Source organism: Phacochoerus africanus, chromosome 2 (genome assembly GCF_016906955.1).
Source record: "Phacochoerus africanus isolate WHEZ1 chromosome 2, ROS_Pafr_v1, whole genome shotgun sequence".
Taxonomy (NCBI): domain Eukaryota; kingdom Metazoa; phylum Chordata; class Mammalia; order Artiodactyla; family Suidae; genus Phacochoerus; species Phacochoerus africanus.
In genome coordinates this window covers 16907256-16933992 of record NC_062545.1, presented here as the reverse complement: position 1 = coordinate 16933992, position 26737 = coordinate 16907256, and the positions used below count along the sequence as shown (strand labels likewise).

The following is a 26737-nucleotide window of genomic DNA, read 5'->3' as shown; positions in this document are numbered from 1 at the left end:
AAAATTATATTCGGTGACATTTAAGGCTAGCACGTGTTATCTATAATTTTAATAGGGGAAGGTTCTCTTTACTTTCCTTATCTGATTGAAGAACTATAATGATTCGGGCTTGTTACGGCGTTTTCACTACATCAGAGGAGGGGACTATAATAAATAGCCTCTGCTACTGCAGTTTTATTATAAATATAATATTTGGGTTTCTCTTGGTTCTTTGGGTCTGCTAATCAGATTAGACTTAGATGTTCCTACATATGAAACCATGCTCACTCTCAAAGCCTCGTAGCTCAATTTCAGTCCTCACTGCTGAAAAATGTCACAACCCAGAGGGAGCAAAGTACCGGAGGAAGAATTAGACCCTGAGCTGTTCAGGAAGGCCCCAGAAGAGCGAGCACATACATGCTGTTTAAGTATACTGTGGGGTTTTATGCAAATCAACCTACTTGTTTTCCTGTAAGGAGCAAATGTAAGTAAAATACAACTGGAACTGTCAAGGGAAGGATTTAGATGAAAATTAAGACTCATTCACTAGTGGTGCATAAATGGTTAAATCTTTTAGAAGGGGTTAAAGCCCAAGTCATCCTTCTCCTCTAGAACAGAGGTTCGTTCTCATCCGTCTGGAATGATTGGCTTGTCTGGATGCCAGGGAAGCGACTAGACAATCTTTTAAGGTTCTTTCCAGCCCTGTGATTCTGTGATATATTTATACAACTGCTACCATAATCTGTGTATAATTAGTTGAAACATTTCTGATTCCTGTGGTCAGTGTGACCTAGAATATATTTCATTACTTAGTTATTCCAGATTCCTATTACATTATAAGGCAAGTTTGAAAAACTTAAGGGAAAGGTAGCGATACGGTAGAAAAAACAAATAGACAGTTTTTATGTAAAAACAAACATAATCAGTATACAACTACAGATGTGATAAATTCATTGAGTAATAAATAAATAAGAAAATCTTAAAAAGCCACCTAAAAGAATAAATAAAAAATTTAAAAATTTAAAAAATAAAAACAAACATAAAGGTGGTGACAATTGCCTCTATGAAGCTAGCTGACTGGGCTGTGACATACAGACAGAACCAGGAAACGCCAGGACAAGAAACCAAGTTTCAAGTAGCTCGAGAATGTTTAAAGAAACTTGTTCCTTGTTATATGCATCTTTTTACTAAAGTTATAAAGTGCCTAAAACAAACAGAGAAAAAATATTATTTTAACTGAATACATTCAAGAAATAATTTGTGGTATGAATAGCTCCTCTTCTTGGTAATTTATTAAAGGAAAAGTGGAGAAGTGATGTAGATGAGTTAAAATTTAAAAGTTGGTGGTTCTCGGCGTGAAACAGTAGAACTCTGAAAACGCATTGCCATGGAAACATTGTTGTCTGGAGTTAAGACACTTGCGCTTCGGGTGCAGTAGGAGTTAAACGGGCTCTTGCGGGCTGGCCCGGGACTCTCTGCACCATGCAGACCGTTTCTTTTATGAAAAAAATGTGTTCCAAGTTCCAAACTACTGGCTTACAAATGAGCTTCGGAAAAGTATCTGCTTATAAGACTGGAATTGTCTGCACCATTTCATTCATACACAACGGCACCTCTCTGGGCCAGGGTCAGATCCACCCGTACATTTCTCCCTGGGGGAGGGTAGCTGTCATCACACTCACACACACACACACACACACACACACACACGGTACTAGATTTTTAAAATCTATTTGATGGAATAAGACGCTGAAGCGATTATTAGTAAGAGTGTGAAGACAGCACATGCTAGGATGTCTATAAAAATCCCATCACATTTTCCCTGTGAGAAATAGAAATGCCTTTGACGCTCATATTTTAGAAAGCTCTACCTCAGCAAAAGCGCAGGGGTGGCTGCTGCTGGCCAAATGTTGGACCTTTGCAGGGCATACCATGCCCACCCATGGTGATATCTTTTCATTTGTGCTCTAAAACCATATCTCAATTTCTTGGGCTAGTTTAGGTAATCTCGTGGAAAACAGGGATTGTATACAATCTGAAAGATAAGGAACTGTTTTCCAGAAGACATGGGTGTGATTTCCAAAAGACTCATGACCATCTTTGTTAATGGCCTGCCTCTATCTTTCAGAACATTGTTCTGAGGACAAAAAAAAAAAAAAAAAATCAAAGGGTCATAGGCATAGCGCAGATGGAAGAATTCAAAATTATTTCATTCTTGTTGGAGAAAGGCACGAATTGTTGACAAGTGGGCCTAAAGGATTGAGAAAGCAAGTACATTTCCTATTTTTATTTATACTGAAGCTTTTGAGGACTACAAATTGGAAACAGCATCTCCTCTGTGCTAATTGTTTTACTTCATTATTCAACTCTTTTGGACCTAAAACTGTACCGGTGAGTGGGTATGATTTCTTGCTTTATGGATGAGAAAACTAAGACAACCGGATGAGGTTATTTTTCCAAATATAACAAAATGACTATCTGTGACACCCGAACTTGAACTTAGGCCTCCCAAATCCAAGAGCCATTCTCCTAACGCAGTGGTCGTCTGGCTACACAGCAGAATCTCCAGCAGAGACTTTTGAAACATATGGTTGCAGTGGCCCTTCTCCTGGTGATTTTGGACCAGAATCCAGAAAACCTTTTTTTTTTGGATCAAGTGCCATGGCAGTTACAGATATGGTTAAGAATCCCTGTCAAAACCATCATATCAGTGTTTCCCTAAATGTGCTCCTGAGGAAAAAAAAGAAAGAAAATACCGTGATTCAAGAAATTTGGGAATGCTGACACACACACCTCCCCCCGCCACTGCCGTCTCCCTCTGAGAGAATCACAATAATTATTCACACTTTAAAGACTCTGAGAGAATCACAATAATTATTCACACTTTAAAGACTCTGAGAAATAATCTGATTAACTGGCTTCCACCTAGAGATTCCAAGTCTTAGTTGGCCAGGGGACTCTTGCTGAGTGTTTGTGGCTCTCAGCTGCATCCCACAGAGCTCTGAGTCACGGCTTGAGAGCTGGGGGCCTAGCCTGTACGCCTCCATCAGCCATGGCAGTAAAGGCTGCTCTTTCACTATAAATTCCACATCTGCTCTGACTCTATTCCACAGCTATTCAAATAATTAAAATCTTGAAAAGTATTCACAGGGTGGAGGATGCAGAGCCTCTATGTGTCTGTGCTCTAGACTGCTTTAGCCTCCTGGTTAGAAACCGAATTTCTTTACAGTATTTTAACTTCCCTTCCCCACTGCTTTCACTCACTGCAAAGTCCAAGTCTGACTGTGATTATAAAGCATTGTGGCTCTAGAAGAGAAAACTCACCTAAAGAAACTGTGTTAGATTTGGAAATGGTCTTGGGACCCTGGGGATTCCTCCCAGGCTTCCCTAAGGCAGGGCCAACTAGCCTCTGTTTAAAGGGAAAGGTTCATTCATTCATTTTTGAGGCAGGTCTCACCATTTACATGTTCATGTTGATGAATTTTCATTGGGGACCTACTCTTTCTATTTCTATACATTGAGCACCAGACGGCACACTGAATGTTTATGCATCTTATCCGAATCCTTTAAACAACACTATTAGGAAAGTATTAACAGTCCCTTTATAGGAAAAACAAAAACAAAAAAACAAGTGTTCAAGAATAATGTGGGAGAATAAGAATTGAAGTGAACTGGGCTCAAATCCTAGAGAATCTTGAATATTAGACTAAGGAGATAGAACATTATTTATGGGCACTGGGAAGTCAATTAAAAAAATAGTACTTAACCATCATCAGCATCAGAATCTTCTTGGGAGCTTTTTCACAACACGTCATTCTAGGTCCTACTGCAGAATACTGAGCTATACTCTTAATGGTGGAGCCCAGGTATTCTCATCTTGACGGGGGCGGAGGTGGGGAACTCCCCAGGAGATGCTCAGGCACAGTTCTAGTGAAGAATGATTGCATAAAGGACTCTAATTATTAGAAAGATTTCCTTTTATCAAAGAGAATCCTCCACTTAGCAAGGAAAATTCCTCTTTCACCTGAGAATCCCTCAAACCTCTGCATACATCACATTTCCCCTGAAGTCGTACCGAGGAGTGTCTGTCCCAGGAGTTTATCCCAGAAGCCTTAGTCCTGCTTAAGATGTTTTGGAAAAGTCTCCTAGAATGACCCTCAGAGGTTCCCGACCTTAGGAGGGATGTGTCCACAGGCATCAGAGCTGCTCCAGCCAGACTTTGAAACAAACCAAAAAGATTAGCCAAGTCCATCTCCCAGCCACAGGAAAAATGTTCACTCAGTTCTGCAAACAAGGTCTTATCTTGGAGTCCTATAGCTAAAGTCAGAGTCTGCTAAAGAAAACTCAGTGGAAAGAAAAGGAGGGGGAAAAAAAAACAGGAAGAAGCAACAAGCCCTGAAAAATTAAAATATTTTCTCCTCTCCTTCCAGTTGTAGAGATGGATTTTCTCTAGTCAGATGCAGCCTCTTTGCCTTGTTCCCATCATGCGCCCCCTGGTGGTCTTCTTCTTCATTGCAGGCCTGTGTCTGTTGCAGGCACTGCAAGCCCCAAGCTGAAGGCAGGAAGACCATCCTACCTCCTGCTCAAAGGACTTCCTCTTGCAGAAGCAAGAGGGACAGGTAACCTGAGCCCACAGCCATCCTCCTGGCCTCTGAGGTTAAAGGACCAAGGAGTTCTCCGCTAAGATACTCCTTATTTGGCTTTGATGTATGTCTTTTCATTTAAGATGTTTTGCAAAATTAGAAGGCGTCATGAGTGACCCAAGGATTCAGCTCAGAGCAGGGTTGATACCCTGTCAGTTGCTGCTGACAAGCATTTCCCAAGGAAGTCTTTTACCAACTAGCTGTGCTTGTAGAACTGCAGGTAAAGGTTTTCTGCTCTGTCATCTCAGCCAGTTAGGTTGAAAGCGAAAGATTAAAAGCTACTGCCTGGCATATCCTCTGCATTATAAATTCTATTTGATTCTTGCTTCTTCTTTTTAACTTCATTTCTGTCTCATTCTCGGATGTGCCGTGATTTAACTTCTTCCTTTAGATCTATTCCATTACCTAGTTATTTTTCTTTGTTTTTAGTATTTTAAATTCATTCCTGGCTTGTTAACAATACGCTTCTTTGCCACCTAGAACTTTAAAAAATATTCTCTGTGATTTTTTTCTCTGTGATATTTTTTATTATTTTTAATGCTTTTCTACCTGTTAGAACTTTCTTTCCATTTTTCAGCCCATCACATGAAAAGTAGAAAATTCGTATCCCCATAAACCCTTTTTAGTCTCCAGAGTTATTTTGCTAACCATTACCTCCCTCCAGTTTTAACAGGTTATGTAGAAAACAAACAGTAGTGAGAATGGTAAGGAGATTGCAGCCGAATGATAGACAGCAAGAGGTTTGGGATTTGAATTTTCTAGTGGTGAGACTGTAAGCAATTTTATGTAGGCTTTCTGTACCTCAGTTTATTAACCGGTAAACCTCAGATAATAATACTTAACTCGTGGAATTAAGTGAAGATGAAATGACGGCATGTGTATCAAGAGCATTTAGTAGCCTGGGAACCAATCAGAAAATGACAGTTTGTTTGATGCTGTTACATCCTACATGTTGTAATAGTAAAACCGTTAGCTCCATGTGACACAGGGTAATGAATGGATAGGTCTGTCCAAGAAAAGCCTTAGTGATAATTCTGTCTTCAGTGAACTGTGTATTTCTTTTTCTTTTTCTTTCTTTCTTTCTTCCTTCCTTTTTTTTTTTTTTTTTTTTGGTCTATTTAGGGCATATGGAGATTCCCAGGCTAGGAGCTGAATCGGAGCTCTAGCCACCGGCCTATGCCACAGTCACAGCAACACCAGATCTGAGCCACATCTGCAACCAACACCACAGCTCATGGCAACACCGGATCCTTAACCCACTGAGCGGGGCCAGGGATTGAACCTGTGTGCTCATGGTTACTGGCCAGATTCGTTTTCACTGAGCCATGATAAGAACTCCAGTGTATTGCTTAACTCCAAATTTTTTTTTTTTTTTCTAAAAGGGGTTCTTCATTGCATGAACATTTATGGGTGTATGTTCTGTGCAGGAACCTGGGCTTGGCTTTGTGGGGGATAAATAAAACCTGACCCCAGCCCTCAAGGAGCTTACAATCTGGTTCAAAGCCAGTGCACCAACTCAACTTCATGTAATGTCAACAGAGCATGTCCTAGAAAATTCTCAAAGTGTTGTGACAAGTCAAGGAGGGCAATGCCATTTCTAGCCAAAGATTTCAAAACCAAACCCATTTCCCCTCACTTCTGCAGTCGTATGGCTTCATCCTGCAGCATTCCCCATCTCCACCAATGGGGACCACCGTGTGTTAGGATCCCAGCCAGGACTCTGAGAAGGAAGCTCTTTTGACCACCCCCTCTCCTTCCCTCTGCTGCCACAGGGCTCAGCAGATTCTTCCTCCTTCCCGTCCCTAAACCTCTCCATCTAGTTTTGCTTCTATGGACTTTGTTCCATGGTTCTCAAATGGTCATGCCTTAGACTCTCCTAGCGGGCTTGTTAAAACACAGATTGATGGGCCCCACCGCCAGGGTATCTTCTAATTCTGTGGGTATGGATTGGTGCCTGAGAATCTGCATTCTTGTTAGCCATGTGTCCAGTTGATGCTGAGGCTGCTGGTGTGGGAACCACTGAGCAGTGATGAGTTCATGACCTCGTCGTTTCCTGCTGGCGTCCTTACCCTCTTCTTCACATTCGCCACCTGACCTCAGATCTGAGAGAAAGGGAGAAAAAAAATCCTCCTCTCTGGCTGTGGATTGCCCACTGGATAAATGTCAAAATCCCTCATGTGACCGATAGGACCCTCAATTACCCAGCTCCTACCTTCCTCTCTAGTCTTATCGCCTTGCTGATCTCATTGCCTGACCCTTGGCAGTTTTAATACCTATGTGTTTTGTGCTTTGCATCTGCTGCTCTCTCTAAATGTTCTGCTGTAAGTCCCTTTCTTCACTTAACTCCTATGTGTCCTTACAAACCACTCAGAAACTGCTCCCAGGGGAAGTGTTACCTCTCCATCTGTAGGCAGGGACAGGTGCCTGCTTACCTCTGTGCCTTCTACCACCTGGTGGTACCTGCCTGCTCGTCCACTTCTCCCACGAAACTCTGAGCTTTCCGAGAGCAAGAACCAAACCTTTTATCTCTATGGCCACAACCTGGAGTGGCACATTGGCTGACAGAGTTGGAAATCAATAGGTGGTGAATGAAAGGAGACATCCAGGAAGACTCCTTGGAGGAGGCAAGCATTTTAGCCAGATATAAAGAGTCGATTCAGATTTGGACATGTAGAGAGAAGAGGAAGAACTGTCTAGAAGAAGAATCTGGAGTCTGAGCTTGGTCAGAGTCAGTCTTCAACACGGCATGGGGAAGGAATAAGAGAAAGTCCAGTTTGACTGACCACAGGATGTGGGGTCTTGAAAGCCAGTTGAGGGAGCTAGGAAAGGAAAGGTAGAATTAATGTGACTCAGAAAGGGATTGAGTGTGGGCGTCCAGGAAAGACCCACAGATAAGGAGGAAATGGAGCGGACCATTAACTGGAAAAGGAGTACAGATGGACGAGGATCAAGAGGGTGGTTTTGGCCAGGGTAGACCTGGGGACACAATTAGAACACACTCCACTGCTTTGTCTTTTTGTGTCTTCCCACTGATCTTATTCAGGTTTAGCTCTCCAGGGCTTAGCAAGCACCCCATAATTTCTAAATGAATGAATGAATGAATGCAGTGGAATCAAAATAAAGATCAGCAGCAGTCCTGTATGAGCCAAAGAAAAGGAGACGTAGTTTCTGTGATGATTTTGAGTGGCGCCATTCCCACCCAGGCAGATAAGAGTCGGGCGAGAGAAAGGGCAGGCTGCTGGCAGCAGTGGGAGGACCAAGAGAGAACGCAGGTGATGGCAGCAGCGGCTCAGGAGACCGCCACTTGTCACTAGAAATGGGGCAGGTTAGCATTTGTGAAGGCAATCAAATGACAGCATGAATACATGCTTGGACCGACTCTTGTGGTCCTTCATGTGGGATTTCCTGCTTGGTGTACCGGACAAAATGCATGAGAGCTGAAATGCACTCTGACGTCCCTGTCCTAATGCAATCAACACAAGTGTTAGTAACCTTTACTCTTTGTTTAAAGATATACCCAGAAAGAGTTACACATTGTCACTGCCAATCCATTTTTCCTCGTGAGATAGACAGTTTTATGGCTATTATGACACTGTTCTCAAAATCTAACCACTATTGTTCTTCCATTAAGTTGAACACTTTGACATGTGTTTTAGAGAATGAAATATGATGTTGACTACGTGAAAGAAGCAGGTTTTCTTCTGACCTGCTTTTCCTGGCTTAGGCAATACTAGGAGGCTTTCTCATATTACTTTTATGTGTGCAGAGAAGTATCTGAAGAAAAATGATCTAGAGATTAAAGCATTAGATGGTCTTTATATTAAACATACACACACACAGTTATGCTTCTAAGCAGGCAGCCTCAGAGATCAGTTTCCTTTGGTTGTGCTTCTAAATTGTTACCTCTGGTTATGCTTCCAAATCGGTAATTCTGTTGGTGGATCCATCAAAAAAATCAACATTTATAGTGTGAAGGAAGCCGGAAGTTATCTTACCAAAAACAAGCGCTGGGATGTGCAGGGGGTCAGGTGGGGTATAAAGGCTAAATAGTAGATAAAGAGGCAGGATTCAATTTCCTTTTATGCTCAAGCCTGGGGACAGACAGATCATTAGTGACCCTTGCCTGCCACTGAAGAACAGCACTGAGAGTCATTTACTTTTAAAATTGTGAACTGCGAGTCATTTACTTTTGAAATTCAATTTCAGGAGTTCCCGTTATGGCTCAGTGGAAACGAATCTGACTAGCATCCATGAGGATGCAGGTTCAATCCCTGGTCTCACCCAGTGGGTTAGAGATCCAGCATTGTAGGACACAGACGCGGCTCGGATTGAATGTTGCTGGGGCAACTGTAGCTCCAACTGGACCCCTAGCCGGGGAACTTCCCGATGCCAAGTGTGCGGCCCTTTAAAAAAATAAATAAATAAAATAAATAAATAAATAAATAAATAAAATTCAATTTCATTTCTTCCCACAGTCCTGGTGAGCACGAATATCTAATGAAAGGATTTAGGCAACGCCATCCCAGTGTAACTATCTATAAGTCATGTTCTACTTGGAGTCAGTTCATTTAACAGATATTCTTGGAGCATTTCTGTGGGTGTCAGCCCTGGGCTAGACAGGAGGGAACAAGGAGCACCAGCTTTCCTGCCATGCCCGAGACAAACCTGGAGGTCCAGACTCAGGTTTTATTGCCCTTGTCGCTACTACAGTTAACACATGCCTGATCGTTTTTGTTTCCAGTTTTCAACTTGAACTACTTCATAAAATGGGAAATGCTGCTCTTCTGATGTCCATCCAGAGTAGCAATTTCCAATGTGCTTCTTAAAAATTCCAGCGTGTCAGCTTTGATGGAGCAAATTAGCCAATCTAAGGAAAGTGGAATTCAGGAAGTCAGGGAGTCCTAAGAATGCTTGGAATTTCCAGCAGATTTTACCAAACATTTTCTGTATCATGACATGTTCCAGAAGAACATGTAAGCGTTCATTTATACAAATTAAAACTACTTTTTGCCTTGCTGATCATTGCACATCAATCACTCAGTTGACCAGCCACCAAAACAATGAGACGTTTGGGGGAAGGGTGTTACCTATGAAATGCTGGCTCTGTGAAGTGTTATAATCACAGAGGAAAAGAATGAGGTATGGTCTCATTTTATTTCCACCTTTAAATTCTGCAGAACTAGTTTCAGATACTGCCGTATATCCCAGGAATGTCGTTACAGAAATGTAAAATAATAATTAACCTTTGTCTTGATTGGACTTTGAAGGAAGGGATTCAAGGCATTTTCCTACTGGCATTTCAGTACCCTGACTTCTCCAGTTAAAATTACTTAACCTGTCACATTGTTTTCCTGGTGTCAATCAACTGAAGTAAATACAGGACTGTAAATTGGGATAACTCTGTTTTATTTAGTAAGAAATCTTATATAAAGGTCATAAATTGTGCCCCAAACCCAGCTGTTTGGCCCTGGTCCAGGAGATCATAAGCGAGGATGAGAAGAGTTGGGGAGATAACCTTTAGCTTAATGTAGCTTGGTAAATTAGATCCTATATATGCTAATTTTGTACTTTTTTTAATAGATGGAACTGATTAAAAATATAAGTACTGCCGAACAGCCCTATTTATTCACTCGACATGTTCACTTCCTCAACTTCTCAAGGTAAGATGTTTTCCAGTTTTATGCTTTTCTCATTTCTTTTCAGTACCTAGTGTCCTTCTAATGAACAATTACTTTCAAAATCTACCTTCATTTCCAAGGTAGCGTCATTGCCCTTCCAAAGACATTTTTAATCTGTTTATTTTTGAGAGGGATAAAATTTGAACTATTTGGACAGAAGCTTCATTTCTTTCTAGAATACTTATCTTAAATCTTGTGAAAACTTAAAAGGATTTTGAATGGAAGCTATTTGACCCGAGAGTTCTCAAAAAAAAAAAAAAAAAAAATCTTGTACTGAAACAAAATAGGCAAGAGATGGTATTTTAACTGATACATTTCATGGCATGTTTTTGTACAATTTGAACCCACACAGGGTTAGTGGTAGAATGATGGGTGTTTTAGAGCATCCAAAATGCTGGTACCAGCCTCTCTCTCTACATTTTTAATTCTCCATTTGATTAGTCTAAGCCTCATATATCTGATACTAGTGGGTATTTTAGACACTTCTTTTTTCCTTCAGCTACAGGAACCTTTTGATAATAACGCAAACTTTCAAATTGATGTTTTTAGACGCTTGGTCTGTTCAATGACTAACTGCAAGCTCTGAGGGCCCTGTCTTTACTGTAAGCTGGGAGTGCTCAGCTTGCCCCTCTCAGTCTGGCCTGCCTGAGCTCGCAGTTAGTTTGGGCAGACAGAGCCCTGGGTCAAGGGGCAGCTCTACCATCTGATCAGCACTTCCCTCACGGCTTTTCCTGTGGGGACCACGGGACCTCACGGGTCCACAGGAAAGTCCTGCAAGCTGCGCTGACCTAATGGCCTTGAGGGCTGGGTGACCAGGGGACCCTAAGCCCTCGCCAGCCCGGAGTTTGCACCGGGCCGGCATGCGCACCCAGCCCCAGGATGCTCCACTGCCTGTCGATCTGGCAGAAGGTTTGAGCCTTCACTTTTCTGCTGGGCAGCAGGGCCCCGTGCAGATGAAGCCTAAAGAGAATGAGATCCAGCCAAGCAAGTTATGCAGCAGCAATGAGGGGTTGCAGCTTATCCTTGAAAGCAAGTTTCCCCTGACGTCTTCCCAGCCTGTCGTGTTCCCTGGCGAAGGGAACAGGTGAGGAGGACACCTGCAGCTTATTCTTGGTGACCAGGGCTGAGTGGCCAGGAGAGCTGACTGTGTCCCCTCCACCTTTCCAAGGTGGCTTGTCACTGGTTTGTCCACAGTGTGGGCCCTGCCTCTCACTTCCGGTGGGCCGAGAACATATAATTAGACATAATTAGATAATGAGGACCCGGTAGCTATCTTGGGCCTTGTGTTTTACCACCTGGAGCCACCAGAGCATGGCCCCTCTGACCCCCTGCTTCTCTCGTGTGCCTCCTTGTGTGTTACCCCTGATGTCCTCAGATCTCATTCATTTACTCCTTTTGCTTCAAAGGCAAATCTTTTTTTTTGTTTTTTTGCTTTTTAGGGTCGTGCCTGCGGCATATGGAGGTTCCCAGGCTAGGGGTGGAATCGGAGCTACAGCTGCCAGCCTCCGCCACAGTTCAAGGGCAAATCTTTACAACCTGAACAGATTGCAATGCGACAAATTCTAACAGTTAGCCCAGGACAATGTCGTAGCACCTTAATGACGAGCCAACACTGATATCTTAATTGGATCAGCAGAGCTGGGCACAGCCTGGTGACTATATTTTATCCTGGCCTCCACTATTAAATACAAGCCCAAGAGTTTAATCTTAATTAATTTAGTTTTGAAAAAGAAAAAAAAAATGATAAACACCTTTTAGAAGATACCGAATTTCAAGAAGCTGTGTCGCCTGGCTGCTGGGACCTCTGGGTATCAGGCCTTCCCACTGACCATTGTCTTGGCAAGCAGTTCAACCTTTTGAGGGGAGAGGGGTTTCAGTGTTTCCATCTATAGAGTAGGGATAATTTCTGCCTTTGTAGGGATGTTCTAAGCACGTGAGGGGAAAGTCCTGTGAATTCCTGGAGAGAGACTTTTCATATATATTCAAAGTGGCATCTAAAAGGCATTTCTGTAGACGCCTCAGTTTGAGCCCTGCGTTTGGCTTCTGTCCCAGTGCAGCCTGGTGGTGTCTCATGGGGAGGACCCTGTTCTTGCTGGTTTCTCCTCCTTTCAGTTAAATTCACATTTACTGAGGACTCGCATCTCTGGACATTGCACGAGGACTGGGGCTTCTGCAGTGAACAAGAGATGTCATCCTTGCCTTCAAGGAACCATAAGTTCTTTCACTAAAGGAAGAGGATGAGCTTTAGGGGAAAGAGTCACTGGGTGTCCCCTAGGAGCCCTGGAGGCAGGACCTGCCCTCCCCAGAAGAGGAAGTCTGGAAGGCTTTCTGGAGCGGGATCCATGCTGCTGGGCAGTGAGGGATGGGCCAGCTGTAGACAAACACGGGGGAGGGGCACTGGCGGCCTCGGGACCAGCACGAGCAAAAACACAGGACAAAGAGAAGGACAGAAAGGAATCCCATACATGGGAGCCTCCAGGGCGGGCACAGCAGAAATGGAATGTCAGGAAAAAGCAGAGACTGGCCTGACAAGCTCGAAAAGACTCACGCTAACTGTGGGCTCAGTCTCACCCTCTCATCTTACCCCATGTGCACAAGGCCTGGGGCCTCAGCTGCAAGACCCCATAGACACAAAATGAATGACAAACTGAACTTTAATACATTGCAAGGCTGCATTATGCTCAACCCAATGTGCGAATTAAAAAAAAACAGCTTTTCTTTTTCAAGGGAGTAGCTTTATTTAAGGTCAATTTCTTGAGTAGAAGTGGCCAGCAGGGCATATAAAGAAAGCCCCCTAGTATACAATTAACAGAGAAAAAGAACTATGTTGGGACCTGTGAAGAGGGCTTTCACATACTTTTAAAACTGAGTTCTATATTTTGAATTATAAAGCATAGAGATGATTAGCTGCTCTTAAGAAACCTACCCTGATCCTTGCTGACAAGCATTGCTTCAAGATCATGAGGTTATTAAGAGAAGAACTGACCCTGAAACCTAATATTCTCTGTTGATGTTTTGCTTCTAATCTTCCTTGCATTCTTGACATGCAGCAAAATACTTGGTGAGAACAGAATATAAGAATGAAGTCTGGAGTTCCCATAATGGCTCAGTGGTTAATGAATCCAACTAGGAACCATGAGGTTATGGGTTCAATCCCTGACCTCGCTCAGTGGGTTAAGGATCTGGCGTTGCCATGAGCTATGGTGTAGGTCCCAGAAGCGACACTTATCTGGCGTGGCTGTGGCTGTGGCCAGTGGCTACAGCTCCGATTAGATCCCTAGCCTGGGCACTTCCACATGCCGTGAGTGTGGCCCTAGAAAAGGCAGAAAGACAAAAAAAGAATGAAGTCTAAGCTCCTTTCCACACCTTCATTTGCACATTTATGCTCTGAACTCATGAAGTGTATAACATTGTACCAAAATGAACTGCCCCTTATTTCTTTTTTCCCTTAAGTACGGCATCCTTATCTTGGAATTTAGATACTCTGAGTGATGGAAAACCTTATCCTGTGAGTTTCTGGTGATTTGATTAATTTCATTTATTTATCATCTAGGCATCTCGTCCTGTTCCATCTTTTCCTTTAAAAAAAAAATACATTTTTCATGACATTCATGGCATATGGAAGTTCCCGGCCAGGGATTGAATCCAAGCTGCAGTTGTAACCTGCACCATGGCAACACCAGATCCTTAACCCACTGTGCCCAACTAGGGTTCAAACCTGTGCCTCCAGCGTGACCTGAGCCGCTGCGATGACAACACTGGATCTCGAACCCCCTGTGCCACAGTGGGAACTCCCTCCCTCCATCTTTCTCCTTTTTTTTTAGACCGAGAAGGAACAATTTCACCATGTCCGTTTTTATTAATTCAACTATGGAAAGCAATACTCTCCGACCCAACTGGTGCTTTTGTAGTTGCCTCAGGGAAGCCTTCATGTCGGTTGAGATAAACACATTCAAGGTCAGCAGAAACCTCAGACTAGTTTGGATTCCTAAGGTTTTCCATGACTCTATTTTCCAACAGTTTGTGAATCAGCTGAAAGTTCAGGCCAGACAAATGTTTTTCACCTCGACTATCTGGAGAATTGAGTCAAAATTGCCGTGGCCTAAAAGATGCTACTGTTTGTGGCGATGTTCAGGTGGTAGGATGTTTCATATTGGTATACTGTGGTTTCAGCGTCTGATCGCAGTTGTCAGAGTTGCCCAAAGAATTAGAACTTTTGGAAAAGTCCAGCTTCCCAACATCATCTCTTTAAGTATGTCTTAGGCATGTCTTTAAGCATGTCGCCCACGAGCATTCTTGGACTCTTCCCTCAATAGAAATTGATGAGAGACCAAATTCAGGCAGGGCTTTGTTGGGACTCCTGCTGTAGCAGAGGGGAGCCAAAGCAAGTAGCAGGTGTCTTTGCCTGCTTCCTAAACGGGGGCAGGCTGGTCCCTTAAATGGATGGTCAGTGAGTCAGATTGGAGCAGTGACTTGAGTGGTTTCTCCACCCCCTGCACATGGTGCCGTGTGTAGGGATCACGCATGTGCAGCACTGGCTTTGGCTCCCAACATTTCCGAAGTGGCAGTGGGGTCTCTGGTCTTTTTGTGTCTTGTTCATAATTTGCCGCTACTGTGAACGCACCCAGTTATTTCCAGTCCCTTGTAGTTTCTTTGTATTCTTTTATTTGAGGATACAAGCAAGGGCTCCAGTGCAAGCACTGCAGCAAAGGGTCCCAGGTCCCAAATCCCAGCCTGTCTCATTAGATCCACATGCTGGAGAGACGAGGACAATGCATTTCCGTTTGTCTTCCTCCCCACCTCTCCCCCGCCATACTTTTTGTTTGTTTTCTAAGATTTTTTTGGAGGGGGAAGTAATTCTTTTCCCAATCTACAACTCCCCACGACCCCCAACTTAGGTCTTACAAGGAAAACACTGTGAAGGTTTGTGCCAGAGCCAAATGCTACCAAAATAGTCCAAGGGATTTACAAGATATCAATCCCGCTAACTGCTCTCAAGCAACCCCTTCTCTTAACCTCTTCTCGTGTCCTTCTTCCTTTCTCACCCATGACCCCCTTAGCCTTCTTTGCTCCCAGTTCTCCTTTCCTCATGCGTCTCAGATGGTGGCTCCAACACCAACACTAATTTGCCCAAACAAGACATTTAAAAATCAATCAATCGCTAGAGAAGCCGGCAGGGTGCGTGGGACAAGGACACAATGTGAGTTTTGGAAACATTCTTTCTTCCCTTGAAGGGAGGTCTCCCGGATGTGCACAAAGTCTGCCCTCTGACAGCATCGTTTAGCAAAATAAATCCGATCTTGCTCATTTCATCGTTCAAGCGGGTTTCCACATCTTCTTTCCAAATGTTGACTTTGTTTCATTCTCATTAGCAAAGTCATCCATTTTCATTGTGTCCTGCCCTTCTTTTGTGGTGGTGACAGAAGCCTCAAACTTTGAAGAGAGCTTCAAAATAAAAACTTGATAGTAGCAGTTATTGGAAGCCTGTCTTTACCTACTGAAACAGAGCCCAGAAGTTTGCATTTCAGAACGAGAGTTCATCCTGTGTGGACGAGGCTGGACTCATCTTCTGAAAAGGGTGCGCTCTGCCTCTCTTTTCTCTTTCCCTCCACAGTGAGTGGACTGTGCTGCCCCGGGATCCCACACACGGTGCGGGCCCATCAAGGATCAGTGTCATCTGGAGTTCCTGTTGTGGCTCAGTGGGTTAAGAGCTTGACTAGCATCCATGAGGAAGCGGGTTCCATCCCTGGCCTCGCTCAGTGGGTTAAGAATTCGGCATCGCCACAGCTGTGGCATAGCCCTCAGCTGCAACTCAGATTGGACCCCTAGCCTGGGAACTTACATGTCGCAGGTGCAGCCCGAAGAAAGGGGGAAAAAAAGAGTATTACTATCTTCTGGACTTTCCCTGAGCCCACCTCCCTGCACACTATGGAGGGCCTTCCTCTTTGTCCAGTCATCTTCCTCCCCCTAATCCCAGGGGCCCAGCTGCCCCCTCCACCGTCTCTGCCCCCACTCAGCAGAAGCTTCCACCTGCTGCCCTCAGGACACTCAAGGAGCAGAGAGAAGCTGTGTGTCCCATGTCTTGTGATGGGAGGAGGCCCTGTTCTGTGCAGCGAGGGGCTGGAGCATGCACTGAATAAGGCTGGGAGGACGGCGGGCGTCCCTTCCACCCGCTTCCTGCAGAGGACCATTAAAGGACCATCTCTGCCTGCCTTCCTCCCGGGCCGCCCTCCCCTGCCCCTGAGCAGCCATAGCCGTTTCCATCACGGCCATCCTCTCACCTCAGATGCCTCCTTTCTCACTGACAGGCATCCAAGCCTGGGCCCCTGGCCTCAGGACACTCTGTGTGTTTAATGTAGGTAACGGCACAGGGATAACATCTACTTTTAGGCCAGAGGTGAAACAGAAGTTAGACTTTCAGTAGAGTGGAAATTGCCAGCAGTGAGGCGAAGGAAGGGGAAAGGGATTTATTGTTTAACGGGCACAGAATTTCCCTTTGGGATCATGAGAAAGTGCTGGAAATGGATGATGGTGATGGTTGCGCAACAGTATGGATGTACTTAATGCCACTGAATTGTGCCCTTAAAAATGGTGGAAAGGGAGTTCCCATTGTTGCTCAGTGGCAATGAGCCCAACTAGTATCCATGAGGATGCAGGTTCGATCCCTGGCCTCACTCAGTGGGTTAAGGATCCAGTGTTGCTATGAACTGTGGTGTAGATTGCAGACATGGCTTGGATCCCACGTGGCTGTGGTTGTGGTGTAGGCCAGTGACTACAGCTCCGATTCGACCCCTAACCTGAGACCTAACATATGCTGCAAGTGCAGCCCTAAAAAGCAAAAAAAAAAAAAAAAAAGGCAACTTTTATGTTACGTATATTTTATCACAATTAAAATATATATATGTGCGTACTTTCAGAAGCTGTTTGCAGTCATGAAAAACTACTGTAGGAGAACAAACTAGTCTTCATTCTTGAGAATAATTTTAGTCTTTTTTTTTTGTCTTTTTGCTTTTTTCTAGAGCCGCACCCTTAGCATATGGAGGTTCCCAGGCTAGGGGTCCAATCGGAGCTAGAGCTGCTGGCCTACGCCACAGCCACAGCAATGCAGGATCCAAGCCTCATCTGGGACCTACACCACAGCTCACAGCAACGCTGGATCCTTAACCCACTGAGCAAGGCCAGGGATCGAACCCGAAACCTCATGGTTCCTAGTCGGATTCGTTCACCTCTGAGCCACGACGGGAACTCCTAATTTTAGTCTTAAGTTTTAGTATTTAATACATGCAGTAATGTCCCAGGAAGAATATCGTCAGCAGTTTGATGAAAGCATACCTAAATTTCTCACCCAGGTGCCTCGTGTAGCTCTTGGAGGGGTGACTAACATTGGCTGATGGGCTGATTGATGGAGGTAGCCTCGTGGGGCAGAAGATACTCACAATGAGATACTTAGGAATGCATGGAAGAAATGAGAACCGTGCAGTTGTTATTTCTAGAGAATTATATCCTTCATTTTCTCGTTAAAAAAAAAAAACAAAAACAAAACGCATCCTAAGTTTGCAAAGGGTCAGAAGGAGCCCCCGCAGGGTAAATACGGGAAATATGACCTGCGAATAGATATCAGTGACATTGGAAATACCTTCTATTTTAGGATGACTGGAAAGAGCACGAAATATGCTGTGGTTACTGCGGTGACCAAGGGACAAGAGAGGGTGTCGTAAAGTGAAAAACACAATGTGGCCTGACTCCTCCCGTGTATGCACAGCACAGAGCCTGTCATCAGCTGTGGTCAGCTCAGTTTTTGAAAGCTTGCTAAAGGGCTTGATAAAAAATGAAGTTAGAACTGTAGGTTATCAAATTAAGGGAAACAAAGCTCAAGACAAATGCTTAAAGGAATTCCAAAAAGGAACACATGCAAAAAAAAAAAAAAAAAGTTAGAGGTGTTAAAATAGAAGCTGAGAAGGCTGGGCGTTGTAAAAGCATTTGAAGAAGAGCTAATCTTTTGTGTCCAGTGGATCAAACCAGAGGAAATGTGCACAAAAGGAAGATTAAGGGTTTTGCCTGAGCGTAACAAAGACGCCTCAGCCGGTGGGCTTCACAGGGAGGCTGTGGGACCTCCTCTCAAGGGCTTTAGAAATAATAGGGCAGAGCGTTAGGCTTCCTGGGAAGGGGGGGAGGGGTGGGAAGCCATGAAAGTTTCAAAGTTTCAGGTGACCCAGAAACCTTCTAAGGGTGACCCGGAATTCTGCCCAGAATTTTAAAATTGCTGAGAGGAGAAACTGATCCCGAGAGAGGATGGGACAGGGGTAGAAAATGTTCTTCTTAGGCCCTGGGACAGGCTATTGGCTCTTTTGTATAACTGACACAGCTTCCCAGGGAGGAAGCTATATGTCCTAGAAAAAGGACAGGGGTTGGCAGCCTGAAACCATTGCTCCTGTCATTTTTCTGGAAAGGGAGAGAATACATCAGAAACCTCTTTCACAGTTGAAATTTCTAGGGAGACTGTTATACTCTCTGATACTATTTGACAATAAATTCTTAAACTTTCTAAACCTTCTTTTTGGAAATCTATTCTGGAAATCTTGCATTGGGTTGCAGTGTGCAAAAGAGCAGTCCCCCGGACTCAACAAGCTTTGTCAGTCTTCTCATCTCCTGCCTGGAGTGGAAGGTGGCCGTGGCCAGGCTGAGAACCTTCTGGTAGTGGGCAGCACTGATGGACTCAACCGTGTGGTTATGCTACCTAGCGGTCATAGTCACACTTTCACATGACCATGGAAGCACAGCTGAGGTTTTTTAAAGCCTGTTGCAATGTGAGGGTTGGATTGCATTCACACCTGGTATGCATGCTGTGTCTTTCTAACCCCTAACCCTATAAGCTGCTGTTTATCAGAGCCCTGAAACCCAATCGAATTAAAAATTAAAATTAAAAACCCAATCGAATTAAAAATCGAATTAAAAAGAGGAAGATCAGCCAGGACGAGGGCGGCACAGCTGACATCTGGGCCTGGTCAGTTGTTCACCCAGCTGCATGAGTGTCACCATGTGTACATCTGGGAGCTGACAAGAGTCGTGTTGGCTGGGCTAACCCTGCTCCTGAGTGGCACAATTTGCAACACAGGGTATTCCAGGAGCCCAGAGTAGTGTCCCGAGTCCTGGTGCCCAAAACCACACCATTGGCGAGTCATCCTCTTGTTCTTTTGAATTCTTCTCCCTGAAGATTCTCTTTAAAAATGCCAAAATCTGGGGACTGCATTCTATAAATTAATACACAAAAAAGGAGTGATGGCTTGTTATGTCCACCCTCCTGTACCACAGAGCCCTGGGATGGTGGCAGATATTGATGAACTTAGAAGCATGCACCCAGGAGTCATGTCTTCATTGGTTGAGCACCTACGTGTGCCACACACGGTCTAAAGGACATTGTTCCTGGCTTCTGGAGGCCCATGGTCTGATAGAGAGGCAGACGGGTATACACAGTGCTGGAGAGAGGGCTTGGAGCAGGCAGAGGGAGGCACCACCACAAGGATGGAAGTTCATTGCAAAAGGATGTGGCGGTGACGCTGGAGCTTTGTTTTTTGTTTTTTTGCTAGTTAGGGCCGCACCCACAGCATGTGGAAGTTCCCAGGCTAGGGGTTGAATCAGAGCTACAGCTGCCGTCTACACCACAGCCACAGCAACGCCAGATCTGAGCTGCGTCTGAGATCTACACTGCAGCTCACAGCAACACCAGATCCTTAACCTACTAGGCAGGGCCGGGGATCGAACCCACATCCTCATGGCTACTAGTCAGGTGGTTATTGCTGAGCCACAGCAGAAACTCCCTGGGCTAGATTTTGAAAGATAAATGGCCTGCCGGCTGGAGAGACAGGGACAGGGTCATGTCAGTTTGTTTTCTCTGAGCTCTTTCTGACCTCCGACAGAATGTCTAGGCCTCCTCATCAGAAGGTCACGGGGTGAGAGAAGCCTGTGGGTCCCCCAGGAGGTCCCCAGAGCAAGACCTCTGCCCAGAGCTCAGGGTCACTGCATTCGGGCAGTTCAGAGAGAAAGGGGAGGACTCTTAAGACAAATTCCGCCAACCTAATCCTTTGGCCTGGGGACGACCTTGCCCTTGGGCCAGCTTTCAGTGCATTTGTCTAATCCTTTTGTGGAAGGAATTAAAATGGCCCACCTAGATATTTGTTTTATTTTTATCTAAACCCCTTGCCATCATTTGAGGATAATTATATCGACTTTTGTGGCGTTCATGTCATCCCTCAAATTGTTCCTCTTCTCCGTTCTGGACTCTTCTTTCTGTGGTTGCGAGTACAGATTCTGGAATTAGGTGGGGTTCATATCCTGGCTGAGAGGTGCTCCCCTGCACCCTGCCTCTGTTTCTTCAGTGTGAATGGGGGTAATTACAGTTCTACTCCACTGAGATGTTGCGAAGCTTTGATGAGTCACAAAGCAATTACAGCCAGGTGATCAGGGAGCCCTTAATAAATGTTGGCTATTTTTATCACTTCCTGCAGAGCCCCTTACCCGAGACCATTCGAATTCGAGTGTAGTCTAAGTACCGTTTCACCCAGCAAGGCGTCCAGAACTTAGCCGTCAGTGGAAACATTCCATGAGGGCCAGTGGGTCTGTACCAGACTCTGGGAATGCAAAACCCAGGACAGCCCAGCCCTGCCCTCAGGAACCTCCAGCCCCTGAGCAGGTGCCTGGACAGGCCCATCAGGGAACACTGCTTGCTGACCAGACTGTTCGCAGGGTCTTAGGATGATGATAAGTTAACCTGAAGGGGAACCAGCACCCAGTTGGCTTCATTTTCCTCCCGAAGGGATGCCTCGTAACCACCTCCGTGTCTGTGTGCGTCTCAGGTTCGGAGGAGACCAGCCCGTCTACATCAACATCATTAGAGACCCCGTCAACCGGTTCTTATCTAACTACTTTTTCCGTCGATTTGGAGACTGGCGAGGGGAACAGAACCACATGATCCGCACCCCCAGCATGAGGCAGGAGGAGCGCTACCTGGTAAGTCCTGTCGCATCCGAGAGGCGGCCCCGCCCCTCCTGGGGCCATCCCGTGGCAGGTCCACGAGTTCCTTGTGGCCAGGGCCCCTCCTCAGGGAGCAGGTGTTTGCCGTGAAAAGTTAATTTTCCAGGAGTTCCCATTGTGGTTCATCAGGTTAAGAACCCGACTAGTATCCATGAGGATGTGGGTTCCATCCCTGGCCTTGCTCAGCGGGTTAAGCATCCAGCGTTGCCGTGAGCTACCATGTACGTTGCAGATGTGGCTGGATCTGGCATTGCCGTGGCAGTAGCGTAAGCTCCAGCCGTGGCTCTGATTAGAGCCCCTCGCCTGGGAACTTCCATGTGCTGCAGGTGCAGCCCTAAAAAGAAAATAAAGAATTAATTTTCCAGATGACCCAGACCCTAAAGAACAGGTCTCAAGTGACTTTCTGTGCTAGGTTTTAGGTCCGAGCAAAGGAAGTCTTTTTCCAGGGAGCCCTGACCAGCACTGCTCTTGCTTTGGCGTATTGGGGGATTTCTCTTAAGGGCTCACAAAGTGCTTTCTCATGCCTCATCCCATTCAACTCCCATGACAGTCCCATGAGAGAGGGGACTTTTTGGATGAGGACCCCGAGGTTCAAAAAGGATGTGAGCACAACTGTGGCCGACGGTTTCCAGTCCTCTGGCTCCAGGTCCAAGGTCCGTTCTGCTACAGCACAGCAGAATCAGGCCACCTCGCTGAAATTTGTTTGCTTGTCTGGACCTCATTTTGGGACCCTCAGATCCATAGGGATGTTAATTTTGATCCCAGTAATTGTTCCCACAGCTTGGAGCTGGTAACAGATGAAAGTAGTGCATGGTTCAGCCCGCACCAGAGCAGAAGAGGTGTTTCTCACCAGTTGGTGACCTAGATTGGCAAACACTTGCTGAGTAGTTTAGAGCCTGGCGTTAAAGAGGCTGCAGTCCTGGTCTCTGTCTCAGAGAGCCCATCGGCCTCACCCAGACCGTCCTGGGCTGTGGGCACAAGCAGGAAGAGAAGGACAGAGCATGTCGAGGGCTCAGTGCAGAGCTGTTCCCATGGCTGGCACGTGACCCAGAGCCCACGTCCACTGCTGGCATGTCCCAAGCAGCCCCCTTGAGCTAAAGTATCGTCAGCCACAGTTCCAGCACAAAACCAAAACTTCTCTGTCCTCATTTGCTTTCAAAAAACATACCAAAAGCATGTGTTTGGAGGATGGAGCATTTTTGGATCATGTCACTTTCATGTCTTAAAAGCCATGATTAGAGCTGGGAAGGCTGAGATGCATAGAAGTATCTTATCCAGGGCTGCACAACTTGTCAGAAGGGGGCCAAGACCAGGAACCCAGGCTTGTCACTCACAATACAGCATTTGTTCAGCTACCTAATGCTTCGGTGAAATAATTCTGATCATATATTTTTTAAATGGCTTGTCCTTTTTTTTTCTTTTTAGTTTTTAATGGCAAAAACTCTCATCTTTTTCTTTAAACTGCATGTATGAATCTGGCTCTGTTTTGTTTTGTTTTGTTTAATTCAGTGACAAGTACACATTCCGAGTATAGACCCACTTACTACAGGAATAATGTCTAGAGTTTTATTGGCTCTTTATTTTAACTAAGTTGATTTTTAAAATCAAAGTGTAATCGATTTACAATGTTGTGCTAACTCCTGTGGTATAGCAAAGTGACTTAGGCACGTATATACATTCTGTATTGGATCTTGATTAGTATTATATGATTTTTTTGGAAAACATAAAGCATATTCCATGTAAAATGAATAAGCAATGAGGTCCTACTGTACAGCACAGGGAACTATACCCAATCTCTTGGGATAGAACATGATGGAAGATGATATGAGAAAAAGAATGTATATATTCTTTTTGTGTGAATGTGTGACTGGGTCACTTTGCTGCAGAGCAGAAATTGGCACAACATTGTAAATCAACTAAACTTTAATTTAAAAAAGAAAAAATATATTACACAGTTTCTGACTCAATCCTGTACTATGAAAGTTAGAGCCAAACTATAGCAGAAGATGCTGAGAAACCAAAGATATGAGAACAAGTTTTATGAATTCTACCTTTCAAATATTACTATCAGTCATAAATAAATTCATAATCTACCAGAAGGTGAAAAGTGATTTGGAAGGACGAGAAGGTGGAGGGGCAGTGCCAGGGATCCAGGATGCCTGAGTGGGTGGGGACAGGCTCCGATGTTAATGAGGTCAGGAAAGGCACTGGATCTGGCCTAGGAGCAATGATTAGAATGATGATAGATGGAGCAGGTCAGGCGGTCAGCTGGGGAACACAGCTCCGGGGGTGGGGGTGGGGGGGTGGTTAGCTGGAGCAAAGGCCTGCAGTGGGTGCTCGTGCTGCTCATTCAGAAATCAGCAGGGAGAACAGGGTGAGGGGTGGGGACAGAGAAGTGCAGGAGGTGAATTCAGAGGTAAGGCTTGGAGACAACAGACCGCATAAGGCCCTGTGAGTCACTGCAATAACTTTGAGTTGGGAAGTAACATGAATAAGCCTCAAATGTACATGCCTTAGTCAGTGACTTTCTCCTGAATCTCGAAGAGAAAGCTGAACCCTCCTCCCAGCAGGGGATGCATCATCTCATCAGCCTTCAAACATCCTCAGCGAATCTCCCCACCCCCCACTTCTTTCTAAGAGTCAGGACTCCTCCCTCCTGCTCTGGACCCGTATCTGTCTGATGCCTGGGTGCTTGCTCTGAAGTCTCACAAACCTCCTCACAGTTTCCAAGAGGTTCTATTGAAAACGGAGTTTGTGGGATGGAGACCCTAAGGTTGTGCAGTGCACAATCTACACAACTGTACGTGGAAGTCCCAATCTTCTTCTTCATTGCTCCCCCCAGGTTCTGCGCTGCCTGGCTGTGTCATTTCTCTGGGTGATATGTCTTCATGCCTCTCCTCTCGACAGCCTATAAGCTCTTTGAGGACAAGATCAAAGTTCTATCCACATCCCTGGCACTCAAACGAGGGGCTGAAATAATAGAAGCCTCAATAGCAGTCTACTTAAGAAATAATATACAACAAAATATTAATATCATTATAAGGCAGTTAATATGGAGTTGTGGGAATTTTCCTACCCTGGTTTTTGTGGGAATTTTCCTACCCAGGTTTTGCTACCCTGTCAAGTATTTGCCATCCTATAAATCACTCCACATAACGGTCTTCACCCACTCACACAAACAATAAGTTGTAATCATTAGAGAGAGAAATTGTAAACATAGGAGAAAACAATTGTGGTTTAGGTTTTTTTTTTTTTTTTTGAAGCCCATGAAATGTCGAAAGCTGGTAGTGGAGGCAAGTCCTATTGTTGATGAGCTGGTAGCTGCCCTTAGGGTGTGATGTGGAATTCTACCCCTATTCCAACTGTAAGCACTGTGTCCTGGGAAGGGCCTGTGTGAGACGAGCTCAGATCATTCCTTTGGCGAGGCCCCAGCAGGAGAGCACTGGGCTCCCCGAAGCAGTGGAGGGAGACCTCGGGGGAGCAGGGAGGGAAGGGGGCCCCAGAACACGTGACTCCTTTATGATCTGGCTCCAGCCTCACCCCATTAGGAGGCTGTTTTCTTGTTCAAAGGATAGTTTGTTTATTTGGAAGAAGACGGTCTATTGCCTTTTTTTTTTTTTTTAAATAGCTGAAACTTTTAATTCCATCTCTTTGGTCCCATTAGACCCTTGAAATAAAACTGCCCCCTTTCAGAGCCTGTCCTCATTTTGGCAAGCCTGGGTGGTCAGTTGTCTCACTCAAAAGAGGGTGTTGTTTGTGTCTCACTGAGGTGCAGGGCAGCTGTGAGGAGACCCGGCGCCCTCAGCGAGGCCCCTCCTGGGGACAGGCGCCCGAAAGGAGATGCTCTGGGTGTCCCTGCGCCCGAGAGGCCAGGCAGGGCAGGCCGCCCTCTCCAGTGACCGCGCAGCAAGGCCTCTCCCTGCACATGGCACATACTCGGAGTCACGGGTGCTGGTCCGAAACTGCTCCACCGATGTCCCCACATGATTCCAGATCTCGCTGCTCTGAAGCCACTTGCTTTATCCAGTTGCCAAAAATGAGGTGGTTCTGCTCCTGGCTGTGAGCCTTGCAGAGCTGATTAGCATACAGCTGAGAGAGGGCCGGGCCTCTGAGCCCACTCGGGGGCTGAAGTAATAGCATCTGTGATGCTGGGTGGTTGGGAAGAAGGTGGAAAGAGACACAGGGATCGGAGGATATGAGGGGTCCCCAAAGATTGTGAGGAACCTCTTGCAGGTGCAGGAATGGGGCCTGGGTCCAGCAATGGGTTAGGGTCCCACCCGCAGTAGGAGCCAGGCCTCCTCACTTCATGACTGTGTTGTTGCTTTGCTTCCTGGATGGGGAAGGGAGAAGACAACTGGACCAAGTTTTATGCTTTTCCAGCAAAATCATTTTGTCTGGCACATCCTGACAAAGACTTAGCTGGTATATATATTTTTTTGTCCAAATAAGCATCTTATAGCTATCTTTCGTATCTTCTGTAAACAATGAGATTTTCTAAAAGTTTCTATTTCTTTCCAAACCATTCTTCACTTGTATTTACCAGAAAATAATTTTACAATGAATGAATGCTAGAACGGATACACATTCAGCTTAGAGCAGCCATGCCGTGAAAAGGCACTTCTCTTAGGCTCATTGTCTTGTCTGGAGTCAGAAACTTGCTCCCCAGCTCAGGAGGTGGCTGCCTCCTTTTTGGTGTTGGATTCAGGAGGTGGGCAGGTCTGAGCAGCTGGAACCCAGGCTGCTGGAACCCAGGCTGCTCCCTTTCCAGGGCAGGGAAGTAAATACCTGGCACCCAGAACACAGTTCCTGGGAATGCATGTCTGCTAATGAAGAGCAACTGCTGTGATTTACAAGCCAGGGAGGCGCCTCCTTCCCACCGAAGCCACTCCCTGTTCCAGGCCCCCAGTCTCCCTGAAAACAGGCTTCTTGGGCTCCCATTTCCACTCTTTCAGTTCGACGTGTGTGATTTGTGCTCTCTGTTTGCTCAAAACCTGGCCTGAGAAAGTTCCGTGGTGTGATATTCTTCAGAGATACCACTGGGCACTTTCAAACTCCAAAAAACATGTCAAATGGGGCTTCTTACCCAAACCTAGAGTAACTTCACCAAGTGGCCCTCCATTTGAAGGGCAAGGAGAGAGAGGAGCGGACGTTCCCAGGGAGAAAGCTGCCTCTGTGATACTGTTTATTCGTCTTGGCCGTAACGTGTGGAAAGTAATGCATGTTTAAAAAGAAAAGACGTGTAATTTACAGCTTCTTAATTCATAAAGAATTCAGTGAATCATATTGGTCCATTTGGATTCTAGAGAAGCCTGAATATTGGCCAGCAGCAGCAAAGGTTTTCAGAAGACTGTGCATTTTAATCTGCTTGAAAGCTTTGGATTCTGAGTGTCCTTTAGTTTTGGAAGT

General features: G+C 45.3%; 1 protein-coding gene across 2 annotated transcripts in view; it reads left to right on the top strand.

Moving 5' to 3' along the window:
- Positions 1–26737, top strand: part of UST (uronyl 2-sulfotransferase) — a 294010-nt gene that overhangs the window by 175438 nt on the left and 91835 nt on the right. For both annotated transcript variants that reach the window (XM_047769980.1, XM_047769979.1), the window contains 2 exons: positions 10203–10282; positions 21154–21307. In XM_047769980.1, coding sequence (XP_047625936.1) covers positions 10203–10282; positions 21154–21307 — 234 coding nt within the window. The remainder of the gene's footprint in view (positions 1–10202; positions 10283–21153; positions 21308–26737) is intronic.